Source organism: Puma concolor, chromosome E4, assembly GCF_028749965.1.
Source record: "Puma concolor isolate L17-30 chromosome E4, mPumCon1.1.hap2, whole genome shotgun sequence".
NCBI classification, from domain to species: Eukaryota; Metazoa; Chordata; class Mammalia; order Carnivora; family Felidae; genus Puma; species Puma concolor.
This window is the reverse complement of record NC_141683.1, coordinates 51,600,675-51,621,998: the sequence shown is the minus strand read 5'-3', so window position 1 is coordinate 51,621,998 and position 21,324 is coordinate 51,600,675. Positions and strand designations below refer to the sequence as shown.

Here is a 21,324-nt window from a genome sequence, read left to right as displayed (position 1 = left end):
TCAAACCCTGTGTCTGCTGCTCTGGCAAGTTACCTAAACTCAATTTCCCCACCTGCAAAGTAAGAGATAATGATGGTATCTATTTCAGCGGGTTGCTTCAGGTGTGAACTTTATGCAAGTGTCGTAAAATGCTTAGAACAGTGCCTGGCATATAAGCCCTCTCAAGGTGTCTTCTCTGATTATTATTATGCTTTCCACGATACTGCCACTAATATATTTTTGTTATTTGTAGTTGGGAAGGGAGATAATGATTTGGCCGATAGCTATTCTTCCACTCTGGTCAGAAAATACCTACCTGACCTCCGTTCTGTGTAGGAGATCACAGGAGATGCTCAGTGGGGGAAAGAGAGATAGCATGAACACTGGACCCGACATGTTAGAGACGATTCTCAACAAAGAATTACGTGACTTCCTGAGAACACCAACAGCTTGACAGGTTTTTGTTCTTTTCTGCTGCACGTTGGTTTCTGGACTCTGCCCTGAGCATCCTGTGCTTTTCTTTCCTGGGGTCAGGACTGAACCCATGGCTGACTTGTCTTGAAGACGGGCTCTGGTCCCTCCCGGAAGCCTACTGCAAGTTGGAGTGTGACGCCCCCCCTGTAATCCCAAATGCCAGCCTGCTCTTGCCTCACTGCCTCCAGGGCAACCATGACGTGGGCTCCGTCTGTAGATACGAATGCAAACCAGGCTACTACGCCGAGCCAAGTGCCGAGGGTAAAGTCAGGAGGTAAGCTGGGTTGTTTCTGGGTCTTTGCAGTTCTCTCTGCCCTCGAACTTTCACTTGTAAATCCCAGACCATTGTTTTGGAAATAATATTAAGATCTTCCGGTTGTCCATTGCTTGTTGTGTTTGTTTTTCTGTATAACCTCTCTTTACCTGCACAGGTGTATTCTCCAGGCAGACAGGTTGACCAGGTGTGCTTTCTGTAAAGATATTCTTTCCCATAGGAGTTCCCATCAGCCTCACTTAGGGGCTTTTTATTTATTTGTTTGTTTATATTTTTTAATTTTTAAATTTTTCAAAATGTTTATTTATTTTTGAGAGAGAGAGAGAGCCAAGTGGGGGAGGGGCAGAGAGAGAGAGAGAGAGAGAGAGAGAGACAGAATCTGAAGCAGACCCCAGGCTCTGAACTGTCAGCACAGAGCCAGACGTGGGGCTCGAACTCACGAACCATGAGATCATGACCTGAGCTGAAGTCAGATGCTTAATAGAATGAACCACCCAGGCACCCCCCTTAGGTGCTTTTTAAAAGAATCTCTGGGGGCGCCTGGGTGGCGCAGTCGGTTAAGCGTCCGACTTCAGCCAGGTCACGATCTCACGGTCCGTGAGTTCGAGCCCCGCGTCAGGCTCTGGGCTGATGGCTCGGAGCCTGGAGCCTGTTTCCGATTCTGTGTCTCCCTCTCTCTCTGCCCCTCCCCCGTTCATGCTCTGTCTCTCTCTGTCCCAAAAATAAATAAACGTTGAAAAAAAAATTTTTTTAAAAAATAAAAAATAAAAAATAAAAGAATCTCTGCCCTGGGGGCGCCGGGGTGGCTCAGTCGGTTAAGCGTCTGACTTTGGCTCAGGTCATGATCTCACAGTTCATGAGTTCAAGCACTGCGTTGGGCCCTGTGCTCACAGCGAGGAGCCTGCCTCAGATTCTCTGTCTCCCTCTCTGTCTGCCCCTCCCCTGCTCTGTCTCTCTCAAAAATGTTTTAAATAAACATTAAAAATAAATACATAAAAATACTTCTGCCCTAATTACTGTTTTCCTTGAAAGTAAGTGTTGGGAGCTTCCCAAGTGTTACGCGTGTCGCCCAAATCCAACTGTGGGCAGAACATCCTCATCAGGACGGTTGGGAATTTATGATTGTGGCTCTAGGAGAAACTGCCTGGGCTGGTCCCCAGTCCAGACATTTATCACCTGTGTGATGCTGGGAAGGTTTCTTTCTCCGCCTCGGTCTTTCTCATCTGTAAAACAAAGACAGTAATAATAATACCTATCTGATAGGGCTTGTGTGGGGGCTAAATTAATTAATTAAGTAATTAAGCATAAGGTTTGGTAAATTTATTTTAAAAACATAAAACTCAATACATATTAGCCATTACTATCATTGTAGTCTTTCTGCCTTCTCCCTCCCGGGCTCTGTGTGCGCGCACACTCCTAGAACATTCCCAGACCTAGGGAAACCGGGAGCCTTTCTTCTGATCAGAAAGAACAAAAGCCTTGCGGCACCCTTTAAGAGGAAAGGCTCTGAAGAGAGTCCTGCTGGGCTTCAAATCCCAGTCAGACCCCCTTTTTTTCAGCTGAGTAGCCTCAGGCAAGTTATGTAACTCTTTGGGTCTCCTTGGTAAGTTGAAGATAATGGCCACATCAGTGTTGAGGTGAAGATGGCAGGAAATAATGCACCCCCCTCCCCTGCCTGCCTTGTGCCAATGGCTCAATAAAGGGTTTCAGAAAAAGAAGGCTTTTCTGAACAAACAAAACAAACAAAAAGCTTTCAGAAAAAGGAAACTCCTTTCACTCAGTAACTAGTAGCTATACTTTCCCTATCATAAATTATGTGGTATAGGAGAAAATCTAGTTTGTTTCTTACCGAGGACTTAATTAAAAGTCTCCCCATGGTAGGTATTTTTTTAAAGATGGATTTTTAAAAATATTTTTAAGAATGTTTTGCTTATTTTTGAGAGAGAGAGAGAGAGAGAGAGAGAGAGAGAGATGGGGGGTGGGGGAAAGGGCAGATAGAGAGGGGGACAGAGGATCCAAAGTGGGCTCCATGCTGACAGCAGTGAGCCCGATGTGGGGCTCAAACTCATGAACTGTGAGTTCAAGACCTGAGCCAAAGCCTGCCGCTTAACTGACTGAGCCACCCAAGCGCCCAGGGATTTGTGTTTTGAACTAACAAGATCCCAGCTATGGCATTACCAGTGAGGCCAAGGGATACAGGGTTTGCTTATAAGCTAGACTTCTTTAAGGGGACAGAAGAATATCAGGAAACTTACTCTCTGGCTCTCATTTGACCTTCACTAGTCAGTACTCAGCCATCTTTCTGTGGGGTGGATTGAGTCTGACTTTGTCCAGAGCCTTCCACTCCAGAGAAAGCCCGGGCTTCTACAGGCTTCTATGTGTGTGTGTGTGTGTGTGGGCGGGGGTGGGGAGAGGGGCTGAGGGGGCGGAGGGGCGGGGGGCAGGCAAGGAGCAAGTCAGGCGAGAGCCAGGCTGATGAGAATATGAATAATACTGATGAAAAATTCATTAAGAGGCAGCACTGGGTTCAGTGGACTCTGGCAGGTATAGTCAACAGTTTTTGACAACTGAAAACACATTTGCATGTGATTTTCATAGGATCTAGATGAATTTGCATAGGCACGCATTGACAGGCAGTGAGGACCTGGGCCACCTTCAAGTGGTATTACAACTCACCTGCAGGCTGCTGTTTTCTGGCTTCTTCCTTCTCTCTTCTTGCCTCCCTTTTCACAGACCTGCACCTGACTCAGGTATCTGCAGAACAGTGTGGAGAAGAATAATTGAGGGGGAGAGAAAATTCTCCAGACCAGGAGGAATTAAGGGTGGAGGGGTTATTTCTAGCTCCCTCGGCCCATGGCTGAGCTTTGTGTTGAGACCGAGCCTTCCCCCTAGAACTTTGGGCTTTCTGCCTTAACCTGCACCTCTGACTCGGCCGGCTTTCCCAGTCCGGCCAGGGGCACACAAGGGCCATTTGTTGGCATAGCTCTTCTGGTCGAGAAACTGGAAGCTTGCAACATCGGCATCGGTTCTGGCATAAACATTTACATTCACAAACACCGTGCTGAGGAAAGATTAAATCATTTACCCCACTGTGTAAACTGATTTAAATCTTAGTTTACACCTGTTTACATAGCAGGCGGTGGATTGGTAATCAGAAGTTTGCAAGCCGGGCGTAAATCACTGTCACTTACCGCTTCTGTTTACCCAACAAACTATGTCAGCCTTGTTCCTCGCTTGGTGGAAAGAGCCCAGAGTTGTACAAATGGGGCTCTAAACTTCTTTCTAGGACATGCGAGCAGGAGAAGAAATTGAAAAAAGTAAGCAGGGAGATCAATCCAGACAGAGTGGGCACATGCTCATTATATGCGGTTCTGTGCCTAGTGGAAAAAGCCCACTTGATGGCCAGATTCGCACCTGATTGTTTTCATGACTCTGAACAATGTACTCAATATCCATGTGTCTCAATTTTTGCATCCATAATGTGAGGGGTAGTAATTTCTACCCAACAGCGCTGTTTTGAGGCTGAAAGTAGGTAATGCGCTGAAAGCATTTTATCAACTGCCATGTTCAGTGTAAGTACCAGGCATTGCTTTTTGTTCATTTCTTTTTAAAACAAGGAAACAACTACCAAAATATCAGCCAAGTACATTCCCTTGCTCTTAAGTCTGTTGAACGTTGTTTCAACACGAAAGGGAGACAAGCACTGGATCTGGCTTTTCTCTTCGGATCGACCCATTTCAGTTGTGTCCCACTCAACTTGGAGGTGGCAGGGAGGGCACGGCGCCGGCTGGCAGGTTCATCACGTGTGTGCTCTGTGCCGGTCTCCTGGCTGGGGCTGAGGAAACACGCGTGAGGAAGATCTGGGATCTGATCTCCGGGAACACGCAGCCTCCATGCCCTCCCCCTTTCATGTGCTTTATTTCTCCTTGAAGTACAGTAGAGAGGGAGACGCAGCCACAGGTGGGCACTTTCACCGGGCCCCTGGACTCCTAGCCCCTTCTTCCCAGGATTTGAGAGTGGCACCACCCGCAGTGGATCTAGTCCCTGAGGACAGGCGAATGCAATAGCTTAAGCCTGAGTCAAAGACTCTGACCCTGAAGTCATGGCTGGAGTCGGCATCACCCAAGCCCGATGGCGTCCCCAGAGGGAGATTGAGAAGGAGGGTAAATGGATGTTGGGGGAGCAAAAAATTCAATAAAACAAAAATAAACATCTATATGATGGTAGAGCCATATCCTGAAATAGCCTGCTATCATCAAAGATGTTTGGGAGAATATTAAAGACGTGGGAAAACATTCACAATACAATGATAAGTGGGTAAAAGCAGGAAAGTAATTGTTATAATCAATGATATGATCTCTATTTTCCATGTTAAGATTATATTTTATCACTTCCTTAATAGCTGGAAATGATTATGATACTAGTAATTATAACCTCTAGCTAGTAGGTTCATAGGGAATATCTTTTCTTTTTCTTTTTTTATTTATATATATTTGCTAAGTTTTCTAGATTTTCTAATGAGGTAAATGGATAAATGGTTTAAAAACTGAAATAACGAAGTGAGCTATTAAGAGTAGATTATAGCAATTTGTGGAGGCAGAGAGTGATAAAAGTAAAACTAGGCAGATCTTTCTACATAGGCAAACCCAGGAGAGACCAGCACCCCAAGAAGCAGGAGGAAAGGTCCATGACCTTTCCACCACGTGCCCAAATCTTTCTACGTTTTTTGAGGACAAGCACTGTCTTTATTCTTGAAGGCCACTTCATACCTTTTCTCATCCAGTCCTGACACCTCTTCCCTAACTTCCCGTGTATCACCTCATTCCCCAAAGTGAAGAGTCTGCTCACAGGTGTGCAAGCTCATCTACACCCCAAACAAGCTCTCCCCCTCCCTGCCGTCTAAAATGAAGTTCATCACCTTGGTTCTGGACCCCATCTCCCTCCTCAGAGATTTCCCTCAACACATTTCCCCTTTTCTTTCCTGCGTCTGAGGCTTCCCTCTTCCTCTTGCCCGGTTACTTCTCTTTCGTCGTGCTCAGGTTTCGCCCATGTTACGGCACAAATGAGCAGAGCCTTTTCTTGATCCCATGCTCCCATCCTGGCTACCATTCTTTCTTTCTCTGTCCCTTTTACACTGAAACTTGTGGTAATAGTTGTTTGTCTTCACTCTCTCATTCTTGCCCTCTTTTCTGTCCTCCACACCTACATTCACGTTTTTACTTCCATCTCTTCGCTAGATCTGGGCCTGCCACGGATCTTTCTACTGCCAAATGCAGTGAATCTTCTTGGACCTCAGGTTACTTGAGAATATTTGGCTTGTGTTGGGGTCACCGTGAGAGAGGATGGACCCTCCCACCCGTAATTTGGTGTGGATGGTGAAACTAATGATACCACACACAGACCAAGAGAACATGAAAAGGTTTATGACTCACAAAATGAGGTCTTCTGGGACGAGAAGGAGAGGATCCCAGGTTGACCTTCAAATGGCTGGAGACACAAAGGCAAAGAGAGAGCCTGGGGTTTTGTGGTGCTTAGGGAGCGGGGCTTATGCCAGGGCTTATGTTCATGTGAACAGAACCTGTGTGGCTTGAACTTTCTGCTGAGGCCAAAAGAGGACGCACGCACCTTTCTGACAGGCTTGCTCCATGAGGGAGGCGGTGGGGCTTGGAAGCTCTTGGCAAACATTAAAAATGGAGTCAGGCTCTTTATTACAGCATTGTTGGCTACACCCTGCTTGAAACTTCTTCCTTTATTCTGTTCCACTCCCTGATTTTCCTTCTTCTCTGTCTCTTCTCAATTTTATTTTCTAGCTTCCCCCCTCTGCCCGTTCCTTCAGTGTCGGTGTTTCTCTGAGCTCACTTTTCTCTCTTGTTCTGCACACTTGTCTGGGATGGAGCTCATTGACCGCATAGCCTTGACTATCATCCACACGCTAATGCTTCCTAAACCCATACCTGCCACTCTAGTCTCTTCCATTAACGGCCATAAGTACCATTAGAACCACTGCTCACGGATGCAGCCACTTGGATATCCCATCTGTACTTCAGACTCTCACTATATAAAACAGAGCCTCTTATAATCTCTCAAATCTTAATGTTCTTCTGTGTTCCATGCGATTCATCAGGCCAAGAACTTACACATAATTTGAGACTCTTTGGTGTCCTTCACCCCCAATCAAATCAGTCATCAACTTCCATCTAGTGTCATCTTACTGACTCTCAAATATGCCCATTTCTCCCCATCGCTGCTGCCACTTCCCTGTAACAGGCCACTATCTTTTTCCACTTCTCAACTGGTCTTTCTGGCTCTAGTCTTTCTCCCTTCAATACATTTATCACTCGGCAGCAAAAGTGATCTTCAAAAAACTCAACTCCATTTGTAGTTTTTCCCCATGTGAAATTGAATGGACAGCCTTTCTGCCATTTCACTAGGGGAAAAAAAAAATCTTAAACTTAAAATAGTTTCAAGGTCTTGTATAGTCTAGCTGGGCTTTGCTTACTTCTCTAGGCTCATTGCTTAATCTCTTTCCTGGGAGACCACTTCCCTCCCAACAGTTACACACAACACCTTCTGTAGTGTAGGTTCTCATGCCACTGGATTTATTTTACTTCCTCACATAAGCCTTGGCTAACATGCCTCTGGGTCAGAGCTCTCCCGACAAGGATCTTTGCCTTAGCTGACTCTTACTCTCCGATTTTTAGCATAGGTGTGGTTTTACCTAGGAAGACAATCAGATCTCCCATCTGTAAGAAGTGCCCTTCCCATGGGTCGCACTGCACACAGAAATCTTCTGGCAACATCATTTATCTCACTGAGTAGAAGTTGTCAGGTACTTGTCTGTATTCTCCAATAGACCATAAATATTTGTTTAGCTCTGTGTGCCCAATGGTTACTACATTTATTGGTAGGCACTCAATAAATACTTTATGAATGGATGGAAATGCATTTATTAGAAAAATCTTGATAGGAATTTGGGGTTAAATTTGAGGCTAAAAATGGCAAAGGAAAGGGGGGGGCAGTTTCTTAGGAGGGAGTGGAGATCTCTATTTCAAAAACTTTAGAAGAACTCTAAAAACATATGTGTATGTTTTTCTTCTAGCATTTGTCTCAGTAACATGGGAGGAACAGTCTTCCACAAAGACAGTTTACTTTTATTTATTCAACACACATGTAAACTTGATTAACACAACTCAGTACGAGTTGTTAGTCACACAAAAGGATTAGATCTCTCAACAAGCTCCCCAGAACAACAGTGCTCTTACCTGACCGCATGTTCGACTCGTCTGGGGAGACTGAAAAAATGTTAATGTTCAGCTCCTACCCCACACCAGTTACATCAGAATCCCTGCAAGTGGGACCCAGGCATTAGTGTTTTGCAAAGCTTCCCAACTCACTTCAGTCTGCGGCCAAAATCAAGAAGCACGGCCCTAGTGGAATCTTTGTTTCTTTAAGAACAGTATCAGTCATGGGATTTGGACTTGCCTAAAAATATCCAGAGTAATGTTTTCTTTTTTCAAAAGTAGTGTCACAGCACTTTTGCACGCCAGATTTTTACATGTCTCTTTGAGGCTTATTTGTTTTTGGAGTTAGTCAAAAAAATACAAACAATTGTAGCTCCAAAGAAATTGTTAAATTTAAGTAGTTTCACGAGTTCTTTCTTACTGACATTTTACAATACACACACAGGCTCCTTGAAACCTCTTCCTTTTTCTCCCAAGCAATTTACTTGCACATATACGTCATTATTCATCACGCCTTTATTGTTTCATTCACTTGACTTCCCAGAAAGCTAAAATAAATGTGTTTGACTTCTATTTTATCAAAAAGACCATATTATATTCCCCCTTATCTTGCACTCCCATGGTTACCTTGTTCTCATTTAGGTGTTATCTTTATGTGTGAAGGTTAGGTTAACCTCATTAGGGCCCATAATTAATTTCACTTTGAAATTATTCCAACCTTCTAACTTTACTTAGACAGCCTCTCCCTCTATAAGCCATTCATCAAGATGCCAAGTGAAGTGGGCTGTAGTCGTCAGATCTTCCTCAGCCTGATTGTAAACAGCTATACTTTCTGACAGTCACCCGTGGTATCAGTTTTTCCAAAGAACATCAATCTAGCTGAGTTCTATAAGCACAAACGTAGGTCAAAACTGTGATACATTGGCCTCACACTATGACTCGTTAGTGTTTAACAGATATTTGGTTGGTATACCTCCTCAGTGGAGTTTGTCTCTTCTAACTTGGGGGGAGGGCTTGGGATGGCCTTGGACTAGTAGACATGTGGACTTTAGCCATCTCTACACATAGAAAGATCATTTGGTATGGAAGAGAGTTAAAAAGCCTAAGGCCTTGGCTCCGTTCTGTTGGGTTGATGCTATAATAAGACGATCATATAATATATTATGATATAGTAATGCAGACCTTGATATATGGTAATAGTAATATGGGTCGATAGATTATTATCCTCCAGACAGATGAGGAAACTGAGACTCAGAGTATCATTAGTAGCCTTCCCATAATCACTTAGCCGATATATGGTGTTAAGTCATTCTGACTCCAAAGCCCGTGCTCTTGGCTAACAAGACTTTCAATATTGAGCAAATTACTACATATCTCTGGGCCTTTTTTCCCCACGTCTGTAAAATACGGGAAAATTTTGAGTGACTTCCAGCTCCAACAGCCTGTATTTCATTTTCCATCTCAGTAGAATCAATGAGAAGAGTTAAGCACTTTGGCATAACACCATTGAGAGAAGTGATACGTGACAATTTATGGCCACCAGCAAAAACACAGAGAAGCAGTGCTATGTTAGTGTACAGGCATCATCTTAGTGGGCAATACTTACAGTAATACTTGGAGAACTTATGGTTTGAGCCAAGGGTCAAGGTTTCATTCTCTTCTAATTGATAGGTTCTGATGGATTGTTCTCCATTCACATGTAGGAGGACTGGTTCTTCTTTGAAGACAAAATATGGGTACATTTTTAAGATCTCTAGAATTGACTTTAAAGATTAGTACTTCCCTAAACCTTCCCTAACGAGGAAAATTTAGTTAAAATGTTAAGCAGGCTTTCCTTCATCCAAGATCTATCTCTTGGCTTAGTGGTTAAGTACACAAGTTCTGGGATTAGTGAGATCTAAGTGTGAATCCTAACTCTGCCATTTATTAGCTCTTAGACCTTGGGCAGGTCACTGGTCTATATTGAACATCGCTGTTTTTACTTATAAAATGGATTTTAGGAAATAAGAATACGTATAGATTCTTATAAGGATTAAATTGGGTAATGGCTGTAAAGAACTGAGCACAGTTCTTAGTCATTGAAGCTTTAGGTCAGCAAAAGCCGGTATTTTAGCATCATCATTATCATCATCATCAGGTTAATTCCCCTTGCAAAATAACCCTTGCTTTTGGTGTGTTTAACATGTAAACTCTTTCTTTAACAAAGAATGCACTCAGCTACATTTTTATCAGTGGCCGTTGTCTCCCACCTATGGTTGGTGCCCTATGCTCCCGAAAAACAACATGGAGACCAGGAAGACTGAAGCTGGTCTTCCAATTAGGAGGTACAGGTCTTCACTTACCGGGGCCAGTGGGGGAGTGCATTTCCTCTGCCTATAAGACACATACACACACACACACACACACACACACACACATACACATCAAAACAGAAAGTTCATTAAATTTAAAAAATATGTATGCAGTTTCCTCCCCCAATCAGAACTCTCTCTAAATACTTCATCTCATCCTGCTGTCAACTCAGTGAGTTATCCAAATACTACAGTGGCTTCCAGTAGACCATGAAAAGGAAAAGGGGGGATGTGGGGAGAAAGAAATGGAAATGAAATAGTAAGATAGAGCTAGACATACTTCAAAAATTGGGGCCAGCAAATAAGGTCAGGCTGATCTGGGAGGAGAAAAGAAGGGCATGTCCTGGAGATGTTACCTAGATTTTGAGACCCTTTTGATCTTTTTGAACTGTGACTTGAATCTCTGAGGTTCAACTGATTTTATCGTACCATAGGAAGCGAAAGAAAGACTTGGCTAATGTAATGGAGATGTGTAGTGAAGGTAAATGTGTGAAATTCCTTAAATATCCTGGATTTGCAATTTAAAAAAACCAGGAAAATCATCTATGTAATTTTTAAACTCTGTGTCATGACATTGTGCATAGGCACATATGAATACATGTTAAACCTATGTATATCTAGGACCGGACACATGTGTTTTCTGTGATTTGCCAGTTAAGGGACAGGACACGCTATAATCTCTGGGTACACTCCTGCATCTGGGAGAAATGGAAATTTGTTTTCTTTCCATTAAAACATTGTCTGGCTTTATAATTAGTGTTCATAGTAAATACATTCAAAGTTTATCCTTGGAATCCTCAATTCTCTTGCCATTGTAGGATAATGTGAGCTTTAGGCTAATCTATTGCAGCCTCTTTTGGCATCAGAGTGACTAAGCCTCTCCTCCAAGCCTTGGCCACTCAAATGCACACCCGCATGCAGGCCAGCTCGCTGCTGCGGGCTGCACGGGGCTCCAGCCATTGGCGTGCAGGCCTTCACGTCAAATACAGCATTTGCTGAACTCATAAATTTCCCTGTGACCTTCAATCTCAAGCTAGGGAGCATCTGATTGCAAAACTGTCCTTCCTCTTTTGATTTGATATTACACTGACTGCTGATTTCTCTATTAATCAGGAAGAATATTTAAAATCTTATATGAGTAAGCACTGGATTATTTTATATATGATATATATATATAACATACACATATACATATATGTATATGTATACATAACATACTCATCATCATATAACTCATATGAGTAAGCACTGGATTATTTTATATATGTTATATATATATCACATATACATATACATACATGTATATGTATATGTAACATACATATACACACACACATATACACACATACACTGTACACACACACGCACGTGCATACACACGCATACACATATATGAACCAATAGGAGTTTCTTCGACCCATACTTTCTCTCCCTGATGCATTTTCTTTGCTTCTTTTTCCCCTTACCTCATCCTCTGTCTCAGTCTCCTATTAATCCCTTCTTTAGCCTAGTGGGTGAACAGGTTGATTGTGACCTTCTTTTGGTGTCTAGTGATGGGGTCAGGTTAAGCCAAACTGATTTACAGACTGTCCCCTGAAGGATTCTGGGAGGGACAAAAATCTGCACAACTGAGTAGGGTGGAAAGCCTGTGTAGAATGTTAACACAGAACACTCATCACATACACAGGGAGAGAGAAAAAGAGGGATGGACTGAGGAGTGTGGCTGAGTAGATCTTTTGGTCATTGGAGCTAGTAATTTCTGCTGCTCACTGAGCATTGCATGTGCCATTCATTGTACTACATACTTTATATACACTAACTTATATGAACTTCTTTTTTTAAACATTCATTTTTGAGCAACAGAGAGAGAGCACAAGCAGAGGAGGGGCACAGAAAGAGAGGGAAACACAGGATCCGAAGCTGGCTCCAGGCTCCGAGCCATCAGCACAGACCCCGATGCGGGGCTTGAGCTCAGGAACCGTGAGATCATGACCTGGGCCGAAGTGGGATGCTAAACCAACTTATATAAACTTCTAATAATCTTGTAAAGAAGCTGGTATTAAACCCTGTTTTCAGATTGGAAAACTGAGACAAGAAAGCTAAATAATGTTTTAAAAGCCAGAGATTTATTTGGAGCCACACCTGGAGTTCAAGCATTAGTCTCCTGATTCCAAGTCACCTGCTCTTCACCACTTGGCCACACCATATTCCTGATGGGAATTCACCCAGTGCAGCCACTAAAAGCCTACTGAAGTCCCCTGGGACCTCTGACTCTTCCTCTTTAGTCAGGGAAGGTTTCAAGGAGAATGTTAACCAGCCTTTTCATTGTAGCCCACATCAGAAGGGTGAGCTGTCTGGAGCACTGTAAATGTGGGATTCCCCTGTGTGAATTCCAAAGTCCTTAGGCATATCACAACCTTCCAGAAGTTCTCAGAACTTAGTGGGCTCAGATTTTATCATTACTATGACTTCTGGACAAGGAGCTACAATGATATGCAGTGATTGAAGAGTTAGTTCCAAGGTGAGTGTGGGGATGTGTGTTTCTACTGTGAGCACTTCCCTTTTTTCTAAGTTTATTTATTTATCTGAGAGATAGAGAGAGAGAGAGAGAGAACGCACACGTGCAAGCTGGGGACAGGCAGAGAAAGGGAGAGAGAGGGGCAGAGAGAATCCCAAGCAGGCTCCGTGCTATCAGTGCAGAGCCCGACGCGGGGCTTCATCTCACAACCGTGAGATCTCGACCTGAGCAGAGATCAAGAGTTGGAAATTTAACTTGACTGAGCCACCCAGGTGCCCCTACTGTGAGCACTTTCTATCTGGCCTGTCTGTGACCTGGGCTTACCGGGAACAGAGATCTAGCAATACCTGAAGGAATTCATACACTGAACACTTTGTGAAGATAGACAAAAGAGTTCTTGCAGTGAGAGAACCTGCCCTCTGATATTGAATTCAGACAGTTTGGGGCCCTTTTTGGCCAGAGTTTTGTCCTACCTTCCCTCCCCCAGGTGCTTCTCTTGCCTTGCCTCTTCCGGAACACAAGATAGAGCAAGATAAAGCTGAACATACTTCAGAAATTAGGCTGGGCGCACGTGCATATGTGCACACTTTTCCCATTTATACTTTTGGCCAAGGCTTCAAACACACTCCACCTTTCACACCTCTGGGTTCTTTCACGCAGCGTTCTTCCGGCAGGTATGACCTTGTCTCCTTCCCTGTCTAATGAACCCATCTCAAAGTGTTTCTTTCCTGATATCCTTCATGTCCCCAAGCAGTGCTGGTGGCTCCCTCTCCGGGCCCCCCATAGGTCAGTACTCTGGTTCTACAACTACTCTGGTATCTGTATCTACAACTGCAGGGCTTTCTGTAATGCACGGGCACATACTAGATGCTCAGTGAATACTTGTTGAGTGGATGTATGAATAGACAAATAAGTGAATGATGGAAGATGGTGAAGGCAAGAGATCCCTGTTTAATAGTTTTTGTCTCGGACCCAGTTCACTCCAGCATTTCAGTGTAATTACCAGGTCTGCAAATACACACTGAAGGGAATGAGTATTAGAATTCTGCAGAATAATGTTAATTGCCATTGTACATGTTTGGGTTTAAATCACATGCATTAGAGAGGAACTTCAGAATGTGTTAAAATCTGGGGGTAACCTGAGAAGATTCAGTAGGAAGGTAACCCTGTTAACTATATGGAGAATGACGTGAGGGGCCAAGGGACTCGTGCAAAAGAGATTAAGTAGGAGCTATTGGACTTAAAAGGAGAGCGGCTGAGGGTTGGACAACCAAGGCCGGCACAGTAAGAGGTAGAGAAGGACCTCGACCTTGAGTTAGGTATTCAGACCGGGGGCAGGGCATTGTTGCATCTGCAGATTTGGAGACCTAAGATTTAGTAGCAGAAAGTCCAAAGATAGAAGTGAGGGGTTGGGGGGCACCTGGGTGGCTCAGTCGGTGAAGCATCCGACTCTTGATTTCAGCTCAGGTCTTGATCTCCTCCTTGTGTTGGCTCTGTGCCAAAGCGTGGAGTCGGCTTGGAATTCTCTCTCTTTCTGCCCCTCCCCTGGTCACACACACATTGTCTCTCTCTCTCTCAAAATAAACATTTTTTAAAAAAAGAAGTGAGGGGTGGGGCTTCCAAGTAGAACTGTACCTACTTTTAGGACTTAGCTCATTCAGAGAGGCTCTATTTTACGTGGAAAAAGAGCTCTGTAAGGGGCATTTTTTTGAGTCAGGGAAGAAGGAAAAACCAAAGCCAATGTGTCTGGTGGGATGGTCCTGCTGATGCCATTTCTAGTCCGGTACAGTAGACTGGGGCTAAACATCAGCAGGCCTGCTGTAGAGAGGCCGGAATCACCCACGGGCCACGGACTGCCCGTGACTGCTCTTCATCTAGGATATTGGCTTGAGAAACCAGGTCTGCAGTTGGTTAAGAGCTGGTATGGAGTTCGGAAGTGCTGATGGTTCTCTCCGGGGTGGGGCTAGAACACTGTCTTTTAACATAGTCTGGAGCAGAACTTCTCAAACCTGAATGAGCATAGGAATCACTTGGGGATCTGGTTGAAATGCAGACTCTGATTGAGTCGGCCTTGGGTGGAGCCTGGGATTCAGCATTGCTACCAGACTCCCAGGTGATTCTAGTGCTACCGTGCTGGGAACCACGTTTTAAGTGGCAGGGGGCTAAACTCTATTCTGAGCAAAGAGGCTTCGAATTTCAGTTCGAAAAAAGCTGCCTGTGTGTCACACAAAACACTTAACCAGTTAACGCTTCAGTTTCCTTATTTATGTAATAAAAATAATGCAGTTACTCCTTGCTTTTTGGGGATGTTCTATGTGGTAGGACTTGGTGACACGCAGTGCACTTGTACTAGGTAAAGGGAGGTACTTTGTCTGCTCCTCCATTTCTAGGAATACTGGTGCTTCCCTGTTATGACTTAGGCATTGCCATCAGATGGATCCCTTTTCTTCCATCAACCACTTAGATAATCCCAGGCAAGGTATCTTAGTTTTCTAAAGCCTTACTTACCTCGTCTATAAAATAAACATTTATATGTTCATTGAACCCGTGTTTATTGGTGCCTGTTATGTACCAGACATTGTGCCGGCCACTGAAGATATGATAGTAAATAAGGTCTTACTCTTACCAAGCTTACATTCCAGTGAGGGTGACAGGAAACAAATTCATAAAACCAAAAAAAAAAAAAAAAACTTACAGAGCATGCCATCTTTGAAAGATAGGTGCTTTGTTTAAAAACGGAAAATAATAAAGGTGTAAAATAAGGTTGCTCTGGGGTGGCAAAAATTATTTTTAGATATGAAAAAGAGCCACTCAGAAAAGCAAAAGGAAAAACACAAGCAGGGAGAATTTCCTTTGGTAGGAAAGAACTTGGTTGTGCTTGGGATTCTAAGTCCAATGTGGACAAACTACATTAAAGAAGGTGAATGGGGTAGGATGAGGTCAGAGAGAGTGGGGCCAGATCATGCAGGGCCTTGTGAGTAAGAATTGAGAAAGTTTGGATTTTTTTTTTCCATGCAAGAGGAGGCAACTGAAATGTTCTAAGCAAGAAAATGACATGATGTAACGTATTTATTTATTTTATAAAATATCTCGCCGACCGGTGTCTGCCAACTGGATAGAAAGGAATCCAGAGGAGAGAAGTGGGGTGTCCAGTAAGGAAGTGAGGGGTGGAAACTTGGGCTAGCGCTCATAACAGTGGAGATGCAAGAGGTATGGGGACAGATTCCACTGATATTTGGGAGGAGAATCTGAGAGGACTTGCTGATGGATTGAATAAGATCAGATGGGGGCTTGGAGAAAAGGTAATATTGAGAGACAGAGTAGAATCAAGGATGTGTTTTAAGTTTCAAATTTAAGCAACAGGATAGATGATGATAGGGGGTGTCATTGAGGAAAAGAATGCGGGAAGATAAAGGAATGAAGAACTCACATAACAATCGTCCTTATCACACCGGGTGGGTTTGAGGATCGAATGATATAGATATATATTCTTCTGCATGATCCCTAACACTTCAGTGCGCAATATTTTATTGGTTTTCTGTTATTGTTATTATTCATGAGGGACTACCCACTGGAGACACCGGATGCCCTTGATGGGTAAAGACATGATACTTCTCTCGGACTCAACAAGCATCCTTTCAAAAGTAAATACTACTTTTGAAAACCCTGCAGTGGTGATAGAAGGATGGGGTAGGGTAAACTCATGTGCCTCCAGCAACATCAGTCAAACTTTCAGCCAAGTTTTGATTACAAGATCTTTATTTCTGGCAGTGGAGTAAGAAGCAGAAAGAGCACAGCTGGATTTTCAGCACTAGGTGGATACCACAAGTTCTGGAAATTGGAAAAAGCATCTTCTAACTTGGAAATTGTGGTGATTTGTCTGGAGTACTTAGAAGGAAAATAAATACAAACCTGCCCCCTACCCCCAACTCCTCATGATACCATTTCCAGAGTAAGTTGTCTGGCTGTAGCTGTTTCTGTTTGGTCTTTGCTAAGCGTCCAGCCTTTTTCACCAGGGTTGTTAGGTAGGTGATTTTGCTCTCTGATTTCTACAGGCAAGGTTAATTTTTGCTATTGGAAATTAATGTCGATTTTAGTAGTTTGCCAACCTGGCTACATAGGAAGACTGCTGGCCCATTAAAAAAAATACAGAGTGCTAGGCCAGTCCCAGGGTACTTGATTTAGTAAGCCTGTCAATCTAGGTCTTTAAAATGTCTCCATGATTGGCCTACAAATGTCATTTGGAAACCACTGGTCTGAGGATTTGCGTTATATTATGATTTGAAAACTCCAGATTCTGTTCTCTTCTGCCAGTGAATTGCTTGCAATGTGGCATTGGGCAAGTCTCTTCATGGTTCCTAATGTGATAGTTTAGCCTCTTTTACTCCACTGGAATGAAAAAAATATAGCAGATAGTCAGTGAGTAGAATGTTTCATCTGAAGGACATTTGGACTGGACTATCAAAGAAGTCTTGGAAACCCTGTCCTGGTGAGGGTCTGCCTGTGTGCATTGATCTAGTATCTAATACCATCATTCTTTGAAACACAAACCTGTTCACTACATGATTTCAAAGTACCTCTTGACTCTTGATTCATAACACTTTATGTGAACGAGTTGAACCACTGTGAATAACCAATTTTTTTTCATTAATGATTTTAAAAGGCTCAGAGGTCATTTCTCAACACTAAACTTAGCAGAGGGATCTGTGGCACCCCTGGAGATCAAAGTCTTGTCATTGCTATAGGCTGTAGTCCCCTTCAAGGGCCCTAGGTGGAAACAGATTTCTTGGAACTGGAAGGAGTCGGGACACTGAATCTTTGCCACAATCACAGTCCCTTCTGGCCAGAACCAGCCCATGGCACTCAAGTGCCAGGCTCCTTACTATGGGATCCAAGGTTAGTGCCACAAACAGGGATTGACAGCATTGACATGGAGCTAGTGAGACAGTGCTTGCTATTGGGCCTTGAGGAATTGACCAATCAAATGTGTTGTGAGAAGTCTGAGTGTAGAACCTGAAGTATGTCATCTGATAGAGTGCCAGGCAGAAGCTGTGAGAGGTGTGTGGAAAAGTGACCATAATAGGCCATCCCCATACAAGGGAGAAGAAACAAGGAAGGCGAATCCATGAGGTTAAGGGGGCATAGGGACCCCTGTATAAATGAAATGCTATTTCCTAGGAAATCAGGTATCTCTCCCAACCTCCTTTCACTCCTGCCTGTAGTACCTCTGATGGAGTCCAGGGATACCAGTGAGAACTACCTTCCAGCATTCTCCCTCTCTAAATTTTAGTGGTATTACTGGTAGTTTGGAGTGCAGGGCCTGTCACATTGTTCAGGTACCACCGACATTGCCCAAGGCACTCTTCCCCATGCAAGTTTGATCTATCTACCTTCATCCCTGAGGTTATTAAACTGGCAAGGAAGTATATGAAATTGGCATTCTTGAATGGCTCTCCACTCTGGGCAGGAAAAGGGAGGACTATTTCCATGTTGAAGAGTTCCAACCAATTCAGAGAAAAATACCACATGAAGTCAAAATATTATCATCTTGGCCAAGCAAGGGTTTTCCTTTATAGCCATGCTGACATGCAAGGTTTTACAGTCTTGCCTCTCCCCTGGTGTCGGTGGTATTGCCTGCTCTCTCCAGCTGGAGGATGTCAGTTCAGCAGAGGTAGAGGAAGGATCTCATCTGCGGGAGGTGGTAGAAAGAAGAGAGTCCCTGGGAGGATATAAATTCTGTAGTGTGAAAGAAGAGTAGACTCTCCAGTCTATAAGAGGGACAAAAAGGAGTTTAGTTATAATCAAAACAACTACAAACCTTTCATTGAAATTACATTTGGGAAAACATTTTTAAGTGGCATCGGTTTTTAAGGGAAAGAAGCCATATACGAACTAGTACATGGTATATGATTTCATTTATATCAAGTTGCAGAGCAGGCAAAACTAATCTGTGCTAATGAAAAAGTCAGAATAGTGTGGGTTGCAGGGGTGTGGGAAGGTTTAACTGTAAGGAACACCAGGGGATTTCTGAGGAGCTGGAAATACTCTTTCTCTTGATCTGAGTGATTATTCAGGTATATTCACATGTAGAAATTCCTTGAGCTGTATACTAAGATTTGTGTAATATTCGATCTGTTATTTATTACTCCATACAGAAATTTGAAATGAATCTTCTTTTTTTGCCATACGCATAGATGTGGTATCAGGATAAAGGGCATCTGGGATATTCACTAAGATAGAGATTCTGTTAATATTCAAAGTGGGCTATAGAGCATAAAAGAAGCATTTAAACCTGACACAGTGGAAGGACCAGCCACAGGCTTTGGCAGAAGCTCACCTAGGTCCAGGTCCTAATATACCTTTTACTGTAGATCTTTGAGCTCACTTTAAATCTCTCTCAGGCCCAGTTTCCTTCTCTGAAATGTGGATAATAGTCTATTTACCTTAACTGCCATTTGGAAGATTCAATGAAATTATATATATATATATATATATATATATATATATATATGTGTGTGTGTGTGTGTGTGTGTGTGTGTCTTGCCAAATACCTGAAATATAACTCATAAATAGTATTTATTATTAGCAGATAGTAGATATATGTTCACATAAACCATGATGCTTCAGAATTCCAGTCATAAAATCAGATTTTTACTCTAATATTCCTGGGAATAAAAGTATGAATCTTAGTAACTATTTAACATCATAATAAACGGTGAAAAGCCAAAAGCTTTTCTCTAAGATTAGGAACAAGGCAAGGATTCCCACTCTTGCCACTTTTATCAACGTAGTTTTGGAACTCCTAGCCATAGCAATTAGGCAAGAAAAGAAATAAAAGACATCCAAATGAGAAATGAACTAAAACTGTAACTGTCTGTAGATGATATGATACTATATAGAGAAAACCCTAAAGACTCCATACACACACACACAAAATTTCAGAACTAATAAATGAACTCAGTGAAGTTGCATTTCTTAGTTCAGTGAAGAGCTAATAAATGAATTCAGTAAAATTGTTTCTAGGCACTAATAACAAATTACCACAGAAATTAAGAAAACAACCCCATCTACCAATGCACTGAAAAAAAAATACCTAGGAATAAATATAGCCAAGGAGGTAAAAAGATGTGTGTACTAAGAACTCAGACATTGATGAAAGAAATTGAAGAAGACAAAAGTAAATGGAAAGATATTCCATACTTTTGGATTAGAAGAATTAATATTGTTAAAATACCCATAGTATTCAAAGCAATCTACAAATTCACTGCAATCTCTATTAAAATGCCAATAGTGTTTTTCACAGAACTAGAACAAGTAGTTCTAAAATTTGTATGGGGCCACAAAAGACCCTGAATAGTCAAAGCAATCTTGAGAAAGAACAAAGCTGGAGGTATCACGCTCCCTGATTTCAAACTATACTGCAAAACTGTGGTAATCAAAACAATATAGTGTTGTTATAAAACCAGACATATCAATCAATGGAACAGAATAGAGAGCCCAACGATAAACCCACACAAATATGGTCAATTAATTTACAACAAAGGAGCCAAGAATATTCTGTGGGAAAAGGGAAGTCTCTTTAATGAATGCTGTTGGGAAAAACTGGTCAGCCACATGCAAAACAATGAAACTAGACCACTGTCTCACACTCTACACAAAAATTGCCCCCAAATGGATCAAGGACTTAAATGTGAGACTTGAAACCATAAAACTCCTAGAAGAAAACATAGGAGATAAGCTCCTCAGCATTGGTCTCGGCATTGAATTTTTGGATTTGAGTCCAAAATCAAAGGCAACAACAACAAAAATAAACAAGTGGGACTACATCAAAGTAAAAAGCTTCTTCATAGCAAAGGAAACCAACAATCTAAAGAAAAGGCAACCTACTGAATGGGAGAAAATGTTTGCAAATCATATAATCAATAAGGGTTTAATACCCCAAATTTGTAAAGAACTCAAACAACTCAATAGCAAAAAACCCCACAACCAACCCCATTAAAAATCGACATGTTTCCAAAGAAGACATACAGATGGCCAACAGGCACATGAAAAGATGTTCAAAATCATTAATCAGGGAAATACAAGTCAAAACCATGGGAAGATATCCTTTCAAATTTGTTAGAATGGCTATTATCAAAAAGACAAGAAATAGCAAGTGTTGAAGAGGATGTGGAGAAAAGGGAACCCTCGTACATTGTTGGTGTGAATGTAAATTAGTGTAGCCACTATGGAAAATAGTATGGAGGAACCTCAGAAAATCAAGAATAAAACTACAAAGTGATCCAGCTATTTCATGTCTGGGTACTTATCAAAAAAAAAAAAACCACACAAATTTGAAACGATACATGCCTCCCTATGTTCATTGCAGCATTATTTACAATAGCCAAGATATGGAAACAACCAAGTGTCAATCAATGGATGAATAGATAAAGAAAATGTAGTGTATATACACAATGGGATACTACTCAGTCATTAAAAAGAAGGAAA

The 21,324-nt window shown here is 42.4% G+C and overlaps 1 protein-coding gene across 1 annotated transcript in view; it reads left to right on the top strand.

Moving 5' to 3' along the window:
- Positions 1 to 21,324, top strand: part of PAPPA2 (pappalysin 2) — a 275,450-nt gene that overhangs the window by 193,702 nt on the left and 60,424 nt on the right. The window contains exon 17 of the mRNA XM_025921163.2: positions 514 to 727. Within this exon, the coding sequence (XP_025776948.1) occupies positions 514 to 727 (214 nt within the window). The remainder of the gene's footprint in view (positions 1 to 513; positions 728 to 21,324) is intronic.